Source organism: Ornithorhynchus anatinus, chromosome 3, assembly GCF_004115215.2.
Source record: "Ornithorhynchus anatinus isolate Pmale09 chromosome 3, mOrnAna1.pri.v4, whole genome shotgun sequence".
Lineage (NCBI taxonomy): Eukaryota > Metazoa > Chordata > Mammalia > Monotremata > Ornithorhynchidae > Ornithorhynchus > Ornithorhynchus anatinus.
The window spans coordinates 128568276-128588477 of NC_041730.1; the positions used below are offsets into that span (position 1 = coordinate 128568276).

At 44.1% G+C, this 20202-nt stretch overlaps 1 protein-coding gene across 3 annotated transcripts in view; it reads left to right on the top strand.

Moving 5' to 3' along the window:
• WDFY4 (WDFY family member 4) overlaps nucleotides 1–20202 on the top strand; it is a 404782-nt gene that overhangs the window by 32884 nt on the left and 351696 nt on the right. For all 3 annotated transcript variants that reach the window (XM_029060697.2, XM_029060700.2, XM_029060698.2), the window contains exons 6-11: nucleotides 2071–2260; nucleotides 6897–7086; nucleotides 11198–11358; nucleotides 13812–14264; nucleotides 15865–15966; nucleotides 17421–17611. In XM_029060697.2, the coding sequence (XP_028916530.1) occupies nucleotides 2071–2260; nucleotides 6897–7086; nucleotides 11198–11358; nucleotides 13812–14264; nucleotides 15865–15966; nucleotides 17421–17611 (1287 nt within the window). The remainder of the gene's footprint in view (nucleotides 1–2070; nucleotides 2261–6896; nucleotides 7087–11197; nucleotides 11359–13811; nucleotides 14265–15864; nucleotides 15967–17420; nucleotides 17612–20202) is intronic.

The window sequence follows — 20202 nt, forward strand, 5'->3', positions numbered from 1 at the left end:
ATTCTATTTATTGCTATTGTTTTCGTCTGTCCGTCTCCCCCCATTAGACTGTGAGCCCGTCAATGGGCAGGGACTGTCTCTATCTGTTGCCGATCTGTACGTTCCAAGCACTTAGTACAGTGCTCTGCGCATAGTAAGCGCACAATAAATACTACTGAATGAATGAATGGATGGAAGTTGGAGTGAGTGAAAGATGCCCCCATCAGGAACTGTGGATGAGCCTTGGTCCTGGGACTTCAGGACTGAACGCTTGCAAAGCGGAATCTATTCTAGAGCTGGGGGGGCCAAACGTTACCAAGCAGCGTGGCTCAGTGGAAAGAGCACGGGCTTTGGAGTCAGGGCTCATGAGTTCAAATCCCAGCTCTGCCACTTGTCGGCTGTGTGACTGTGGGCAAGTCACTTAACTTCTCTGTGCCTCAGTTCCCTCATCTGTAAAATGGGGATGAAAACTTTGAGCCCCACGTGGGACAACCTGATTCCCCTATGTCTACCCCAGCGCTTAGAACAGTGCTCGGCACATAGTAAGCGCTTAACAAATACCAACATTATTATTATTATTATTACCAAGGGGGTCCAAAAATGGATTGATTTATGGCTGAAGTGACTGCTTCCCAAAGCAATAATAATCATGATAATCATGGTAATTGTTAAATGCTTACTGTGTGCCAAGCACTGTTTTAAGTGCTGGGGTAGATGCAAATTAATTAAGTGCCTGCTCCACATGGAGCTCACACTCTTCATCCCCATTTTACAGATGAGAAAACTAGGGCATAAGGAAGTTAAGTGCCTTCCCAGGGTCACACAGCTGGCAAGGGGCAGAGTTGGGTTTAGAACCCAGGGCCCTCTGACTCCAAGCCCATGCTCTATCCACTAAACCACAATACCATAACCTGATAGGTCGTTGCTTTGGTAGCCGCTGCAGTTTTTGGTACCCACACTAGCCAACTATTTTTTCAAGAATCCTCAGAGTATACTGCGGTTATGATAATAATAATTGTTGTATCTCTTAAGCGTCTACAGTATGCCAACCACTATCTTAAGAACTGGGGTAGATACAGAGAAATTAGATTGGACACAATCCTTCTACCAGACGGGGCTCACAGTCCAAAGTTGAGGGAGAACAGGTATCTCCATTTTACAGATGAGGAAACTGGGGCGCAGAGAAGGTAAGTGCCTTCCCAGGGTCACACAGCTGGCAAGGGGCATAGTTGGGATTGGAACCCAGGTCCTCTGGCTCGTAAGCTCATGCTTTTTCCACTAGGCCATGTTACTTCGCACAATGCAGTAAAAAGTCCTGTTGGGTCATATCATCAGGACATTTATGAGACTCCAGATGAATTATATATCAATAAATAGACGAAGCAAAGGTATTTATTGAGCACTTACTGTTTACAGAGCACTGGACCAAATACTTGGAAAGGTCAGTGCTATCAGACTAATGGATATATATATATTTTTAATGGTATTTGTTAGGTACTTAATATGTGCCAGATACCGTTCTGAGTGCTGGGATAGATACAATATTATCCTGGTTCCACCACTTGTCTGCTGTGTGACCTTGGACACGTCACTTCACTTCTCTGAGCCTCAGTCACCCATGCGGTAAAATGGAGAGTGAGGCTGTGAGCCCCACATGGGACAGGGATCGTGTTCAAACTGATTTGCTTGTATCCACCCCAGCGCTTAGGACAGTGCCTGTCACATAGTAAACACTTAACAAATACCCCTGTTATTACAAGGGGATCAGGTTGGACACAATCCATGTGCCACATGGGGCTCCCAATCTTATTCCCCATCTTGTCTTGACTTATGCTGTCATTTCTGACTTATAGCGACGCATTACAGATGAGCTATGGAAGATACTGTGAAACCGTCTTCTAGATTGTGAGTCCGTTGTTGGGTAGGGATTGTCTCTATTGCCGAACTGTACTTTCCAAGCGCTTAGTACGGTGCCCTGCACACAGTAAGCACTCAATAAATACGATTCAATTAATATAGTGAACATAGTCATTTGACTCCCTCCCACTCCCCTGCCTCCCAACAGATAATTGATTGAAGCTTCTTTTTCAGGTGATGCTCAGACTTTATAGCGAGCCCCAGGGAGTGGAGGAACTCCTCACTGGCCGGGAACTCCCGTCTCTCCTCATCGCCACATCCACCCTGTGGGATCAGAGCAGCCCGTCCTGGAAAGGGCCCACCTTCTGGGTGCTGAGGACCATCTCCAGAGCCCAGAACCAACAGGTCACTGACTACCTGCAAGGTATGGTCCAGAAATGCTGCCCACTGCAGAATGTTGATGGTGTTTATTCATTCATTCGTTCAATAGTATTTATTGAGCACTTACTATGTGCAGAGCACTATACTAAGCGCTTGGAATGTACAAATTGGTAACAGATAGAGACGGTCCCTGCCCTTTGACGGGCTTACGGTCTAATCCGGGGAGACGGGCAGACAAGAACAATGGCAATAAGTGCTCGATCGGAGAAGCATCTTGGCCTAGAGGAAGGAGGGGCATGGGCCTCGGAGTCGGAGGACCAGGGCATCTATTCCCAGATCTGATAACTGCTTGCTGTGTGACCTTGAGCAAGTCACTTTACTTCTCTCTACCTCAGTTTCCTCAATGGTCAAATGGGGATTAGATACCCGGTCTCCCTCCTATTTAGACTGTGAGCCCCATGAGGAACAGGGTCTTTGTCTGACCTAACTCGTACCTACCCCAGCATTTAGAACAGTGTTCAGTAAATAGTAAGCGCTAAGCAAATACCATAAAACAAATTGTGGTATTGGTTAAGAGTTAACTATGTGCTAGGCACTCTACTAATCACCGGGGTAGATAGAAGGTAATAAGATCTTGTTTAATGAGATGTACATCACCCTGATTCTATTTATTTGCCATTGTTTTAATGAGATGTTCTTCCCCTTGACTCTATTTATTGCCATTGTTCTCGTCTGCCTGTCTCCCCCGATTAGACTGTAAGCCCGTCAAAGGGCAGGGACTGTCTCTATCTGTTGCCCATTTATACATTCCAAGCGCTTAGTACAGTGCTCTGCACATAGTAAGCACTCAATAAATACTATTGAATGAATGAATAGTATGGAGAAGAGGGATTGAACCCCATTTTACAGATGAAGGAACCGAGATACAGAAAAGCTATGTGACTTGACCAAGATCACACAGTAGACAAGTGGTGGAGTTGGAATTAGAACCCAGATCCTCTGACTTCCAGGCCTGTACTCTTTCCACTAGACTATGTTGCTTTCCAATAAATGACACTGATTGATCGATCCATTGATTGAAGACATTAACCTTCTCAAAAGTGAAACTTATGTTGAAAATCCATGAGATTCACAGAAAGATATTTTAGTTTACCTTAAGATCATTACATCCACAAGACAACAGCTTGAGTATGCAAGTATACAGTAAGTTGAGTATGCAACACTATAGGACAGTTACTTTCGTTTACAAGAATAATAGGCTAGGCTGGTTTACCTGATATAATAATGGTGGTATTTGTTAAGCGCTTACTATATGCAGAGCACTGTTCTAAGCGCTGGGGTAGATACAGGGTAATCAGGTTGTCCCACGAGAGGCTCACAGTTAATCCCCAGTTTACAGATGAGGTAACTGAGGCACAGAGAAGTTTAGTGACTTGCCCACAGTCACACAGCTGATATATATGTAGAGAGAGTTGGTAGACATGTTCCCTGCCCACAGAGAACTTAAAGTCTAAAGGACTAGATATATATATAGATATATATATATATCTATATATATATATCTATATATATCTACATCTATCTATTTCTATATCTATCTATCTATCTATCTATCTATCTATCTATCTATCTATCTATCTATATCTAGCCCTTTAGACTTTAAGGTCTCTATGGGCAGGGAACATGTCTACCTACTCTGTAAGTTGTTGTGTTGTACTCTCTCAAGCTCTTAGTACAGTGTTCTACACACAATAAGCCCTCAATAAATACAAATGATTAATTCACTGACTGATTTAGCCAGTAGGGTTCCATAACCCAAAAATCAGCATTGCTGCTGCTAAATTCTCCCCTTAGGAATGATGCAGCTGTGCAAAATAATTTATGAAGACGTGACTGTGAGCCTCAAGCAGTACAAATTTTATTCACCTAGTTAGGCAACTTATGCACTGTTTCCACAGTTTTAGAGTGCTATCACTTTGTAATTGAAGTAAAAAAATCCACCAAATCTGCTAACACCCAAGTGTGTACATTTTATAGCCATAACTGCAGTGCTTCCAGTCAAATGTTTTCAGAAAATTAAACACATTGTACAGAACCCTGCACACAGTAGGGGCTCAACAAATACTATCGATTGATTAATTTTACTCACAAAGGTGACAGTGTTGGGCATCTCGGGTAATTGTGGTTGAATCTGTGACTTTTGGGCATTTGATATCCATCCCATCCTCATCCCCACAGCATTTATGTACATATCTTTAGATTATATATTATGAATTACTTAATTATTCATATTAATATGTCTCCCCCTCTAGACTGAAAGCTGTTGTAGCAAAAGTATCTGCTAAATCTCTTGGTTTGTACTTTGCCAAGTACTTAGTACAGTGTTGTGCACACTGTAAGGGCTCAATAAATACCATTAATTGATTGTTTCAGGTGATGTGACTTTTTTTAATTCACCCTTTCACTGGAATAATTTTTTAATAGTCTGTCTTCTGGGTCAGGCTGCTGCCTGCTTAGACAGTGATTACTCATTCATTCATGCAATCATATTTATTGAGCACTTACTGTGTGCAGAGCACTGTACTAAGCATTTAGAAAGTACAATTCGGCAACAGATAGAGACAATCCCTACCCAACAATGCCCACCCTTGCCTGATTTAAAATGAATGCAAATTACTTGCAATAATACATTGGAAGGAGATTCAATTTTTATTTCATAGAGTTCACATAGATTGATTTCCTTTGCCCTCAGACTTTTCTATAAATGAAAAACATTGTATGGAATATTTTCCTATGTGTAGGGAGTTTTCAGAGGAGATGAATTTATCCTGTCTACGGTAGTTTAAAAAGAGTTAAAAAGAATTGTGCTCGGTTATGAGATCTTTGAGCACACAGACTGTGTGTTTCAGTCAATGAATGGTATTTATTGAGTGCTTACAGTGTGCAGACTACTGTACTAAGACCTTGGCAAAGTAGAATATAAAAGAGCTGGGAGACAAAAGTCTTGCCCACAGGGGCTAAAAGTCTATAGGGGGTGACAAACATTGCAATAAATCACAGAGAGGGGAAGCATTAGAGTGCTGTGGTGCTGGGGCGAGTAGCAGAGTTCTTAAGGGTTACATTGTCGAGTGCGTAGAAGACACGGAAGGGAGAGAGGATAGGGTAAATAAGGATTTAGGGCAGGAGTCTTGGAAGAGATGTGATTTTTACAATTATTTTGAAGGTAGGGGGGTGGTGGTCTGACAGATGTGATAGGGGACAGGGACAATGGTCTAGTGGATAGAGCACAGGCCTCAGAGTCAGACGGTCATGGGTTCTAATCCCAGTTAGGGCCCGGCACATTGTAATCACTTAAATACCATACTTATTATTGTTAGACTCTGAGCCCATTATTGGGCAGGGATTGTCTCTGTCTGTTGCTGAATTGTACCTTCCAAGCACTTAAGTATAGTGCTCTGCACATAGTAAGCACTCAATCAACACTATTGAATGGAGAATGAATCAAGGTACAGAGAGTAGGTTGGCTTTGGAGGAGCAAAGTATGCTGAATGGGTTGAAGTAGGAGATGACCAATGTAGGATAGAAGGGAGAAAGTTAATTGAGTGTTTTAAAGAGTATTTTTTTGATGCAGAGATGGATAAGGAGTGGGAAGATTTGCTTTCTAACACTTCCCTAGTTCAGCTTTGTATAAACTAGGCACTCATTAAGTAATATTTAAAGGATCAATGATTCCCTTCTGTGACACCTCATTTTGCCATTTTGGATCCGGCCTTATCTTTCAATTCAGCCAAAGACTGACTTATAACAATTAACTCAGCCAGTTGTCTGCAGTGTGACCTTAGGCAAGTAGCTTGAATTCTCTGTGCCTCATCCCTAAAATTGTGATTTACAGCACCCTTACAGGGTGAGCCCCATGTAGAATAGTGACTGATCTGATCTTCTAGTCTCCACTCCAGTAACTAGCACATTTCAAGTACCAAAATGCCGGTTGTATGTTGCAAAAAAATAAGCAGCTGGATCTTATGTTATTATTATTGTTGTCGCTATTATTATCATATTTAAGTGCTTACCATGTGCCAGGCACTATATTAAAGGTTGGGGTAGATACAAGCAAATCAAGTTGGACATAGTCCCTGCCCCACATGGGGCTCACAGTCTTCAACCCCATTTTACAGATGAGGTAACTGAAGTCCAGAGAAGTTGAGCGACTTGCCCAAGGTCATATGGCAGACAGGTGGTAGAGCTAGGATTATGCCCCACGTCCTTCTGACTCCCAGGCCCGTGTTCTATCCACGCTGCTTATGCTGCTTATTATGCAAGAAAATCCTGTTAGACTCCTAATATTAGACAGAGTCATCGGTCTGGTTGAAATGTGATTTGATTAAGTTATACTGCACCAAATTATAATAAAAGTTTTGGCCTCTTCCCCAGGGACAGTTAGTGTAGATAGACTAAGTGCCTGGTTTCATTTCTAGCGTTCAGATTCCCAGATTTAGCGGGCATGATCGAAAGTATCTTTGTTCGAGTCAGTTCCTAACTGGAAGTACATCTCGCTCACCATCACCCAGCCCAGGGTGGAAGGCCGAAGACCACTTTAGGTTATATCGTAGATTACGGTGATTTCTAGTCCTGTTGTTCAAGGTGACATCAGTTTCCCCTCACTTCACTTTCTCCTACAGAGACAGACTGCGTGAAGACAATCGTTCAAAACCTGACTCGACTCTCGAACACCTCACCCGCTCATGACCTGAGTGACGTGGTGACCCTCCTCTTGTGCTTCGTAAAGGACTCCTATCCCAATTCCTCAGCTTTACTCCTTGATTTGGAAAGCAGCGGGGGATACCCACTGCTGCTCAAAGTGCTACTTTGGTGAATAGACTTTTTTTTTTATTGTGTGTCTCTACTTGGGAAGAAATAAAACGACTGCCTTATTCAGTCAGAGAACTCCAAGAACATTTAAAGCAATGGCAGGTTCCGTAAATCTCCTTAAGTGAGTCTATTTACCTCGTGTAGTTTACAATTTTCTCATCAACTTTGTCTATCCAGGACAGAGAGCGTTGTGGGTAGTACCAAGTACCGGAGTTCAGGATCAGGAGCCAAAGAAGATGGATTCTATTCCCAGCTCAGCTCCTAATCGGCTCCACGCCTTGGGAATGAGTTTTACAGGAGTGTGGGGTCTCCATATCTGTATATTTCCCAAAAGAGATACAAAAAAAGCCTTATTTATGATGCGGCGAATCTATCACTGTGTTTTAATTTCTTAACTTCTATCAATTACATGCTGTTTTGAGCTTTGAACAGTGACTTCAATTTTAGTGTCTGTAACCTTAATGCTATAACTGTAGATGTTATTCTAGGTTGGAGTTACTGTCTAGGCAAACTGAAGATTGCCTCTCTCTAGTTGTAAAATTTGTGCATCAATGGGCCCAGGACTATTATAATAGTAATCGTTGTTTTATGTACTGAGTGTTTACTATGTGCCAAGCACTGTACTAAGCAGTGGGATAGATACAAGATAACCCAGTTGAACACAGTGCCTGACCCACATGGAGATCACAGTGTTAGGGGGAGAAAGAAAGGTATTTAATATCCATTTAGAGATGAGGAAATTAAGACACAGATAAATTAGGCCCATCTGGGAGACCCAATATTTCTACAGCCATGTGTCGTGCAGTGTTGGAGAGAGAGGGGCATTCTTTCATTCTTTAGAGAAGCAGCGTGGCTTAGTGGAAAGAGCCCGGGCTTGGGTGTCAAAGGTCATGGGTTCTAATCTCGGCTCTGTCACTTATCAGCTGGGTGACTTTGGGCAAGTCACTTCACTTCTCTGTGCCTCACTTACATAGTCTGTAAAATGGGGATTATTCATTCAATAGTATTTATTGAGCGCTTACTATGTGCAGAGCACTGTACTAAGCGCTTGGGATGAACAAGTCGGCAACAGATAGAGACAGTCCCTGCCGTTTGACGGGCTTACGGTCTAATCGGGGGAGACGGACAGACGAGAACAATGGCGATAAATAGAGTCGAGGGGAAGAACATCTCGAAAAGCAATGGCAACTAAATAGAATCGAGGCGATGTACAATTCATTAACAAAATAAATAGGGTAACGAGAATAAATACAGTTGAGCGGACGAGTACAGTGCTGTGGGGATGGGAAGGGAGAGGTGGAGGAGCAGAGGGAAAAGGGGAAAATGAGGCTTTAGCTGCGGAGAGGTAAAGGGGGGATGGCAGAGGGAGTAGAGGGGGAAGAGGAGCTCAGTCTGGGAAGGCCTCTTGGAGGAGGTGAGTTTTAAGTAGGGTTTTGAAGAGGGAAAGAGAATCAGTTTGGCGGAGGTGAGGAGGGAGGGCGTTCCGGGACCGCGGGAGGACGTGACCCGGGGGTCGACGGTGGGATAGGCGAGACCGAGGGACGGTGAGGAGGTGGGAAGCAGAGGAGTGGAGCGTGCGGGGTGGGCGGTAGAAAGAGAGCAGGGAGGAGAGGTAGGAAGGGGCAAGGTGATGGAGAGCCTCGAAGCCTAGAGTGAGGAGTTTTTGTTTGGAGCGGAGGTCGATAGGCAACCACTGGAGTTGTTTAAGAAGGGGAGTGACACGCCCAGATCGTTTCTGCAGGAAGATGAGCCGGGCAGCGGAGTGAAAAATGGACCGGAGCGGGGCGAGAGAGGAGGAAGGGAGGTCAGAGAGAAGGCTGACACGGTAGTCTAGCCGGGATATAACGAGAGCCCGTAACAGTAAGGTAGCCGTTTGGGTGGAGAGGAAAGGGCGGATCTTGGCGATATCGTAGAGGTGAAACCGGCAGGTCTCGGTAACGGATAGGATGCGTGGGGTGAACGAGAGAGACGAGTCGAGGATGACACCGAGATTGCGGGCCCGAGAGATGGGAAGGACGGTCGTGCCATCCACGGTGATAGAGAAGTCTGGGAGAGGACCGGGTTTGGGAGGGAAGATGAGGAGCTCACTCTCGCTCATGTTGAGTTTTAGGTGGCGGGCCGACATCCAGGTGGAGACATCCTGGAGGCAGGAGGAGATGCGAGCCTGAAGGGACTCAAGGGACTGAAGGGATTAGAACTGTGAGCCCCACGTGGGACAACCTGATTACCTTATATCTCCCCCAGTGCTTAGAACAGTGCTTGGCACATAGTGAGCGCTTAGCAAATAACATCATTATTGTTATTATTATTCCTACTAGAGGTATTTTGGGAGTCCAGGTTTCCAGAATCAATCAGTAGCATCTACGGAATGCTTAATACATGCCAAGCACTGAATGGAGTGTTTGAGAGAGTACAATATGATAGGTAGACACAACCTCTTCCCAAAGGCATTTACAATCTATGTATAAATAATAATAATAATAATGGTATTTGCTAAGTGCTTACTATGTATTGAGCACTGTACTAAGCACTGGGGTGGATACAAGCATAGTCCCTGTCCCATGTGGGGCTCACACTCTCAATCCCCATTTTAAAAAAGAAGGAACTGAGGCCCAGAGAAATGAAGTGACTTGCCCAAGGTCAGGCAGCAGACAAGTGGCAAAGCCGGGATTAGAACCCATTACTTCTGATTCCCAGGATAGTATCTACCCACTGCACCATGGCACTATGATGCCCCTTCCCAGGAAAAGCCAATTCTCATATTATACTTTCCCAAACACTTACTACAGTGTACTTACTATTGTGTGACCTTGGACATGTCACTTATCTTCTCTGTGCCTCAGTTCCCTCATCTGTAAAATGGGAATAGAGACTGGGAGCTTCACGTGGGACAGGGACTGTGTCCATCCCGATTTGTCTGTATCCACCCCAGCGCTCAGTACAGTGCCAGGCATATAGTAAGCATTTAACAAATATCATTATTATTATTATTACAGTGCTCTGCCCACAATAAGTGCTCAATAAATACGATTGACCAAATAACTAGCACAGTGCTGTGCACACAGTAAGAGCTCAATAAATACTTTTGACTGTGAGAGACCCGAGTGTTAGAACTGGGACTTGAAACATGCTCATTGGGAATCCAAGAGTTCCCAAGGTGCATACTCTCTCTGGGTCTACGGGTCTCAGAAAGTCCTAATAAATGAATAATCAGTGGTATTAAGCACATAGTAAGTGCTTAATAAATAATGTAAGTAATAGTATTATTACCCCAATAATAATCGTAATAATGATTATTATTAAGATGATGCAGTTCCACCCTTGGCTGCAATGGGAAATAAACTCTTTGTACATGGGAAAACATTTAAGTCACATGGCGGCGTGAGAAGCCGCACGATGTAGTGGAAGGCCCTGGAAGTAAGAAGAACCCGAGTTCTAAACCCAGTTCCACCATGAGTCTGCGATTCACTTAAATTAACTTGTCCTCATTTACCTCATCTGTAAAATGAGTATTAATACTGTTAGCCCCATGTGCAACTTGAACTGTTTCCAACTGATACTCTTGTATAATGTTGGCATTTGTTAAGCGCTTACTATGTGCAGAGCACTGTTCTAAGCGCTGGGGGAGATACAGGGTGATGAGGTTGTCCCATGTGAGGCTAATAGTTAATCCCCATTTTACAGATGAGGTAACTGAGGCCCAGAGAAGCGAAGTGACTCGCCCACTTGTGGCTCTGCCACTTGTCAGCTGTGCGACTGTGGGCAAGTCACAGTCCCACAGCTGACAAGTGGCAGAGCTGGGATTCGAACCCATGACCTCTGACTCCCAAGCCCGGGCTCTTTCCACTGAGCCATGCTGCTTCTCTACCCCAGCGCCTAGTACAGTGCCTGGCATGTAGTAAGCACTTAACAGACAGTGTGCCCCCCCCCCCAAAAAAAGACCAAAGCCCCTCAACAGCAGGGCAGACTCTTCAAGAAAAGTTGATCTGAATGCAGGGTTTTGGCACCTCTCTTCCTTTCTCCTTCTCTCCCTCCCTTAGAACAAGCTTTCAAGGAAAAACTGTTGGTTCTGTCAGAACACTCTAGTCATTTACCAAATTTTTCTCCATAGGTATGAAGGGAAATCCCAAAGAGAGGGAGAATCTCACCTAGAAGAACTTCTGGAACTGATGGCATGGCTCACCATCTGTGGCAAAACTGAACTGAAAGTGTTTGATAACGTCACCTATCCTCAACTTGAAGATTTTAAGTTGCCGCAGAGTGGAAACTCTGGTACAATATATGTCTCTAGTGTGCTAAACTATCTCTGCTACCAAAATATACTTGATATGTACTTGACATGTGTTGTACACTGCTATGGACCAGTTGAGCAAAATGTTCTCATTGTGCTACACCCACCCTTAGGTGGAATCTGACCGTTGGTAACCGCCTTTAAACCGAAGAGAGATTCCAGATCGACAGAGTTTACATTTAATACATACGAAACCACTCTGGTCTTTATGTTAATTGAAATTACACCACTTCATTGGAGGTGTTTCCCCTTGTACACTTGGGGCTTTTTTTTTTTTTTGAGAAGCAACGTGGACTTCTGGAAAGAGCACAGGTCTAGGAGTCAGAAGACTTGGGTTCTAGTCCACCCTGCAGCTTGTCTGCTCTGTGGCCTTAGGCACGTCATTGTTCTCTTTTTCCTCTTTTGGAAAATGGACACTAAATCTATGTTTTCTGTCCCCTTTAGCTTATGAGCCCTTTGTGAGATAAATACAAGGTCTGGCTCGACTATCTTGCATCTACCCTAATGCTTAGCATGATGCTTCTCGCAGAGTAAGCACTAAACAAATACAGCACCTATGGATATTTCAAATCTATACTTTCTGCAAATAAGTTTTAGGAAAGGGAGGGTGTGGAGCAAGGCTTGGGCGTCCCGTCTCGACTATTGATTCGGCTTCGTCTCTGACTTTCCTGCCTACGGCCTCTCGCTTCTCCAGTCCTTTGCTTCACTTAGCTGCTGGGATCATTTTTCTACAACTTTATTTAGCACACATCTCCACACTTCTCAGAATCCTCCAGGGGCTACACATCCATCTCCATGTTAAGCAGAAACACCGTTTTACCAGCTTTAAAGCACTCAGTCAGTTTTCTCCCTCCTACTAATCCTAATTTCTCGCCCCCTTCAACCCTTCTCATACAATTTACACTTCTAAATCCAACCTAGTCACTGAGGCTCTGTCTCATCTCTCTGGCTGATGATGGCTCCTTGCTCATGTCCTTTCTCCTTCCCGGAACTCTTTCCAACCTCCCCCCGCCCACACTCTCCTGACCACTTCGCATGTGATTCATACCATTCTCTCTATTTTCAAGAACCTACTGAAAACCTCCCCTTGACTAATATGTCATCTCCATCAATCCCCTCTGTGTCATCTGCGCACAGTAAGCGCTCAATAAATACGATTGAATGAATGAATGAATCTACACACTTTGTTTTAAGCCTTACTTTGTGTCAGACACTAAGAGCTGGAATAGATGCAGGCTAATCAGGTTGGATACAGTCCCTGTCAGACATGGAGTTCCCAGTCTTAAACCTCATTTTACAGATGAGGGAACTGAGGTATAGAGAGGTTCAATGCCTTGCCCAAGGTCATACAGCAGACTCGTGGTGGAGCCAGGATTAAAATCTGAACCCTTCTGAGTCCTAGGCCCAGGCTTGATCTACTAGCCCATGATACTTCCACTTGGGTTCATACCCATTAATGATAATAATGTTGGTATTTGTTAAGCGCTTGCTATGTACAGAGCACTGTTCTAAGCGCTGGGGTAGACACAGGGGAATCAGGTTGTCCCCCGTGGAGCTCACAGTCTTAATCCCCATTTTACAGATGAGGGAACTGAGGCACAGAGAAGTTAAGTGACTTGCCCACAGTCACACAGCTGACAAGTGACAGAGTCAGGATTCGAACCCATGACCTCTGACTCCAAAGCCCGTGCTCTTTCCACTGAGCCATGCTGCTTCTCTTTGATCTCCAACCACTGCCAGCAACACTTACATTCATATTTCTCATACTCAGTTCCTATCCTTACTGTAGACTGTAAACTTCTTGAGGGCAGAAGATCTCATCTACCTACTATATTGTGCCCTCCCAAGAATTTAGCATAATGCTCTGCACAAAGTAAATGCTCAATTAATACAACTGATTACTTAACTGATAATAAATAGTGTTCTGGAGGATGCTTTTTTTTCCCCAGGTGGTGTCATTTGTGATCAGGAGTATCTGAAGCATTAATTGAACATCTACAGTGTGCAGAACACCACACTAGAAACATGCAACAGAAATGAAACACACAGTTCCTGCCCTCAAGGCACTTACCATCTAGTGGGGGAAATTAGCAGACAAAAGTTACCTAATATGCTAGAGCCCAAATAATCAAAACCGAGGTACCGATGATTACATTTTCCCTAAACTTGCTGAGTCGTTTCCTTTAAAATAATCGGTAGACGTCGTCTATGCTAAACCAACTCTCTAAACTCAACCAATGCTCCATTTCACCATAGCCAAAGCCTGTGTTTTATTCAGGTCACCTGCTAGCCACTTCCTAAAATAGCCAACAGAGCCTACATTTAGATTTTTGGACAGAAGTATTTCATCAGAATGCAAATGAATGTTTCAAGTTTCAGAAGGAAACAACGATACAATCTCACAACCACACGGTGTTTGTATTTCTTCCCACAGGAATGACCGTGAAAAATCTCCAGGCCTTTCAGGTGCTGCAGACTGTTTTCCAGAAAAGCATCGATCCTTGTCTCTGCAGGAAAATATTATCCACTATCAAATCAATATGGGACTGGAATGCCAGGAATTTTTTCCTCTTGGAGTGGACTCTGCAGCCGATATCTCAGTTCGTGGAGATCATTCACCTGAAACCTCCCCTGATCCAGACCCAGTTTTTCCAGTTGTTAGAGTCGGTAGTGTTCGAACTGAATTTTATCCCCTACGAGATTTTCAAGAAGGTCCAGAATTTGATCAAGGTGAACACTTTGCCAACGTGTACCCTCACTGCCTTAAAGACCGTCCACCAGATCAGTCTGCGTCACGTGCTCTTCACAGATATATTCAGGGACTCGGGGCTTTTGGGTCTGTTGCTGGCTCAGTTGAGGAAACAGGCCAAGATCATGAGGAAATCAGGTATGACAGATAAGATCACTTCACGATGGTCAAAATTCCTTTAGTTATTGGAAAGGAAATAATAGAAGAAGGGACTCACCTGTATATAGATGGAGTTAGTAATAGTGTATGACAGATAAAATCACTTCCCGGTCGTCAAAATTCCTTTAGTCATTGGAAAGGAAATAATAGAAAAAGGGACTCACCTGCATATAAATGGAGTTAGTAATAGCTCAACTGCCTCATATTTGGGTCCATATAAAGAGTCATGCTTTAGAAAAGGTGGAGGTCATCAATGGGTGATAGATTTTGCCTATAAATCGATGAATTGATGAATTGTGGTACTTACTGAGCACCTACTCTGTGCAGAACACTGTATTGAGCATTTGGGAGAGTGCAACAGAAACAGTAGAATTAGTAGAAAAGATCAATCTATTGTATTTATTGAGCTCTTACTGTTTGCAATGGATTGTACTAAGGGCTTGGAAGAGTACGATGCAAGAGGGTTGGCAGACATCTTTTCTCCCCACAAGAAGCTTATAGTCTAGAGGAATTTTATGTCCCATTGTATTTTATATCCCATATGAGTTGGAGGTTTTAACTAGAAGAGCTAAGCCTACCCCTGCTTCGCAGGCGGAGAAGACTAGTAAAATAAGAGGAAACATTATAGTTGAGTTTAGGTGGTGGTGAAGAAGAATGAGTTCCACTTTAATAAAGATGGATAGTATTATGCCTTCAAGACATAGTAGAGTTGATATGAAGTGTTCTCGGTAGATAAATACTCCTACTAGGGCTACTATAAATGCTAATAGAAGATTAAGGAATATAGTTGTTATTAGGTGATCGTGGATTAATACCAGGGTTAATCACTGGGAAGAATATAATAGACTTATTTGACATGATCCCTGCCTTCAGGTTGCTTTCAATCTAGTGGAGGAAATATTCCACATAACACAACTAATATGAACCTGCCTGACTTGATTCAGTTGAAAAGTAATTTTGAAATGTAGCCAATGAGAACTTGGATGAAAATACCAGACTTCGGAGAAACCAAGCTTCTTCTCATTTTTTGTGAAGTAAATGTAAATAATCTTTTAGAATGACCCTCATCTCTAATGTTAATTATAACAACAATAAAAATAATTGTACTTAATATAAGTCAAAAAATGTTCTAAGAATAGCAGTAGAATCAAGATAGCCTGTCCAGGTACAGTTCCACATAAAGCTCACTATCTAAAGGGAAGGAAGAACAGATATAATAATAATAATGTTGGTATTTGTTAAGCGCTTATTATGTGCAGAGCACTGTTCTAAGCGCTGGGGTAGACACGGGAATCAGGTTGTCCCACGTGGGGCTCACAGTCTTCATCCCCATTTTACAGATGAGGGAACTGAGGCACAGAGAAGTGAAGTGACTTGCCCACAGTCACACAGCTGCCGAGTGGCAGAGCCGGGATTCGAACCCATGACCATTGATATTGAATCCCCATTTTACGAATGAGAAAACTGAGGCAGAAAGAAGTTAAGTGACTTCCCCAAAATCACACAGCAGGCAAGTGGCAGACAAAATATCCACTGGTAACGATGGGGCACGTTCCCTTTTTCACATTGAACGTTGCAGGAAACCGAGAGCTCTCTGGCATTCAGGATGTGGAACACGACTTAATCTGTGTGATGTTAAAAGTTGTGGCCTCACTGCTTCATGATTCCATCCGGAATACTGGTAAGGATAGTTCAAACTCTGATCAAGCCTCGTGAAAACTACCATTTAAAATAATCATTGTACTTGTTAAGCACTAACTATGCGCTCAGCACTCTAATAAGTGCTGGGGTAGATAAGAGATATTCGGAATGGATACAGTCCCTGTTCCACACGGGACTCTAATTTAAGTAGGAGGGAGTCGGATTGAATTCCCATTTTACAGATGAGAAAACCGAGGCACCAAAAAGTGCCTCAGGTCACCCAGCGGACAGATGGTGGAGCTTGGATTAGAACCCAGGGCTTCTGACTCCCGGGCCCGTGATTTTTCCGCAAGACTAAAATGCTTCCTTCTATACATGATATTTGAGTGATGTTTAATGCACCCACCTTATCAACCGATCATTAATACTGAGCATCCCCTGCATCCTGAGCACTATATTCAGTGTTTGAGAGAGTACAGTAGAGTCAGAAGAAATGATCCTGCCCTCGGGGAGTTTACCATCTACCTTTTCTCCAGTTATCTGTACTGTTACTTCATACCACAAACATCGTCACAATTTATGGATGAAACTTCTGATGAGAGACTTATTTGCAAGGCAGACAATACAACAAACGACAACTTTTTTGTGTGTGCAACGTGTTCCAGTTTGTGGGTCCTGCTTTGGCCTTTTTAGTCACCCATATTCTGACAGGGAAATTTCAGTGTCAGTAGAATGTCCAAATTGAAAGGACAACTATCAGCTGATCAATCATATTTATTGAGCCTCTACTGTGTGCAGAGCACTTAGGAGAATAATAATAATAATAATAATAATAGTGTTGGTATTTGTTAAACACTTACTATGTGCAGGGCACTGTTCTAAGCACTGGGGTAGATACAGGGTCATCAGGTTGTCCCATGTGAGGCTCACAGTTAATCCCCATTTTCCAGATGAGGGAACTGAGGCACAGAGAAGTTAAGAGACTGCCCACAGTCACACAGATGACAAGTGGCAGAGCCGGGATTCGAACCCAGGTCCTCTGACTCCCAAGGCCGGGCTCTTTCCACTGAGCCACGCTGCTTCTCCAGAGTCGGGAGACATATTTTCTTACGTCAGAGGAGTCTGAGAAGGAATCAGTCTCCCTTATCGTGGTTCAAGAGTTGATAATAATGATAATGTTGGTATTTGTTAAACTCTTACTATGTGCAGAGCACTGTTCTAAGCGCTGGGGGAGATACAGGGGAATCAGGTTGTCCCACGTGAGGCTCACAGTTAATCCCCATTTTCCAGATGAGGTAACTGAGGCCCAGAGAAGTGAAGTGACTTGCCCACAGTCACACAGGTGACAAGTGGCAGAGCCGGGAGTCGAACTCATGACCTCTGACTCCGAAGCCCGGGCTCTTTCCACTGCAAAGAGTCTTTCGAATTGCCCCGCTGTCGAGACCCATATGCTGCTCTAACCAGTCATGACCAAACTATCTGTCTGATCCCCAGTTGTCCTAAAGGATCATGGGATGGTTCCCTTCATCAAGATATTTCTGGATGACGGATGCTACCGCAACGAGTCTCTGGCTATCTTGGAGCAGCTCTCGCTCATTAACACAGAAGAGTACATGAGCATAATCATTGGCGCATTGTGCTCTTCCACTCAAGGAGAACTCCAGCTGAAATTGGACTTACTCAAGGTAATTAAATTCCTTCTTCACTTTAATTATACACGGGGCAGGCCTGAATGATTCCTACTGACCCATGTTTTATCACTGCTTTCAGTACAGTCATTATTCTATTGAACCTCTACCATCAAATTACCCAAGACTATGGCCCTGTGCGGTGGAGCGGCTCAGTGCGGGTCCAACAAGTCACGGTGGAAAACCAGTGACTGAAATCTGCTCTGTAGATTACTAATCGCCTTAACCGTGTCTCTCGTCAAAATCGGAGCTCTTAAGGGGACTCGAGTTTAGGATTTTACCACGTGGTTTCACATTCTCTGATAAAATGATAATTATGGTATTTGTTAAGTGCTTGCTATGGAGCGTCGTCACCTTCTCCAATTAATTACTGGTATTATTGAGTGCTGTGGGCAGAGTACCGTATCAAGAGCTTGGGAGAGTATAGCGAAACAGAATCGGTAGACATGTTCCCTGCCCATAAGGTGGGAGAAACAGTGTGGATCAGTGGAAAGAGCCCGGGCTTGGGAGCCAGAGGTCATGGGTTCGGATGCCGGCTCTGCCACCTGTCAGCTCTGTGACTGTGGGCAAGTCACTCAACTTCTCTGTGCCTCAGTTACCTCATCTGTAAAATGGGGATGAAGACCGTGACCCTCATATGGGACAACCTGATTCCCCTGTATCTCCCCCAGCGCTTAGAACAGTGCTCTGCACATAGTAAGCGCTTAACAAATACCAACGTTATTATTATCATTACTATGTGCCAGGTACTGCTTTGGATACAAGCAAATCGGGTTAGACACAGTCCCTGTCCCACTTGGGACTCACAGTCTCAATCCCCATTTTACAGAGGAGGTAACTGAGGCACAGAGAAATAAAGTGATTTGTCCAAGGTCACAAGGGGTAAAGTCAGGATTAGAACTCATGACTTTCGGACTCCCAGGCCCGGGCTCTGTCCACTATGCCGTGCTTGTATTCGGTGGAGGGGGTAGCTATTCACCCGGTTTGATACTGGACTGTTCATTTTCCACCTATCCGGTTTAAATAGGACACCAGATGCCTTTATTATAAGTATTTTTATTTGAAGTGTAGTCACCTTCTCAAATCAATCATTGGTATTATTGAGTGCTGTGGGCAGAGTAAAAATTGTGGTATTGGTTAAGCGCTTACTATGTGCAAAGCACTGTTCTAAGCGCTGGGGGATACAAGGTGATGAGGTTGTCCCACGTGGGGCTCACAGTTTTTTTTAATCCCCATTTGACAGATGAGGTAACTGAGGCATAGAGAAGTTAAGTGACTTGCCCAAGGTCACACAGCTGACTAGGGGTGGAGGCGGGATTAGAATAATAATAATAATGTTGGTATTTGTTTAGCGCTTACTATGTGCAGGGCACTGTTCTAAGCGCTGGGGGAGATACAGGGGAATCAGGTTGTCCCATGTGAGGTTAACAGTCTTTATCCCCATTTTACAGATGAGGTAACTGAGGCACAGAGAAGCGAAGGGACTCGCCCACAGTCACACAGCTGACAAGCGGCAGATCCGGGAGTCGAACCCATGACCTCTGACTCCGAAGCCCAGGCTCTTTCCACTGAGCCACGCTGCTTCTCTAAGCAAGAGCTTGGGAGAGTATAGTGAAACAGAATCGGTAGACATGTTCCCTGCCCACAAGGTGGGAGAGTAGAAAAGGGCTGGCAGACACCTTTCCTGCCCACAAGGAGCTTCCAATCTAGGAGATATCGGCCTCACTTCCTAGCACTGAGGTCCGTGGCTGGGAAGTGGCTCCCACGTTCGGCGGAGAGGAGATCACAAAAGCTATGAAGAAAGACCTAGTAGGGTCAAAGAGCTTCCTCCCTCTGCCCCCTGGAAAAATGCTCTAGGTTCGTGCAAACTTCCACTAAGGGCGACCTGTAAATCAACCATTCCATCAATGGTATTTATTGAGTACTTACTGTGTACCGAGAACCGCACTAAGAATTGGGGAAAGTACAGTACGTTAGAGTCGATAGCCATGTTCCCTGCTCGCAAGGGATTTCTAGTCTGGAACGAGACGTCTTTCCACTGCATTGTGTATCTGCCCTGTATCTACCCAAGCGCTTAGAACAGTGCTCTGCACATAGTAAGCGCTTAACAAATACCAACAGTATTATCATCATCATTCTCTGGACGCACCATCACGTATGTGACTGAGGAATTTGAGCGGCCGTCCTGTATTTGAGACAGGATGCCTGTGTGTGTGCAGGATTGGGTTCAGAAACCCAGCTGAAACAGGTGAAAAATCACATCTTAGAATCCAATCCCTTGTTTTTCAATCAACCGGTAATGGTATCTATAGGGAAGCAGCGTGGCTTAATGGCAAGAGCACGGGCTTGGGAGTCAGAGGTCGTGGGTTCTAATCCCGGCTCCTCCACTTGCTTGCCGTGTGACCTTGGGCAAGTCACTTAACTTCTCTGTGCCTCAGTAACCTCATCTGTAAAGTGGGGATTAAAACTGTGAGCCCTGTAGGGGCAAATTGATTAGCTTGTGTCTACCCCAGAACTTAGAACAGTGCTTGGCACATAGTAAGTGCTTAACAAGTATCACAAATATTATTATTATTGAGCATTTTGTG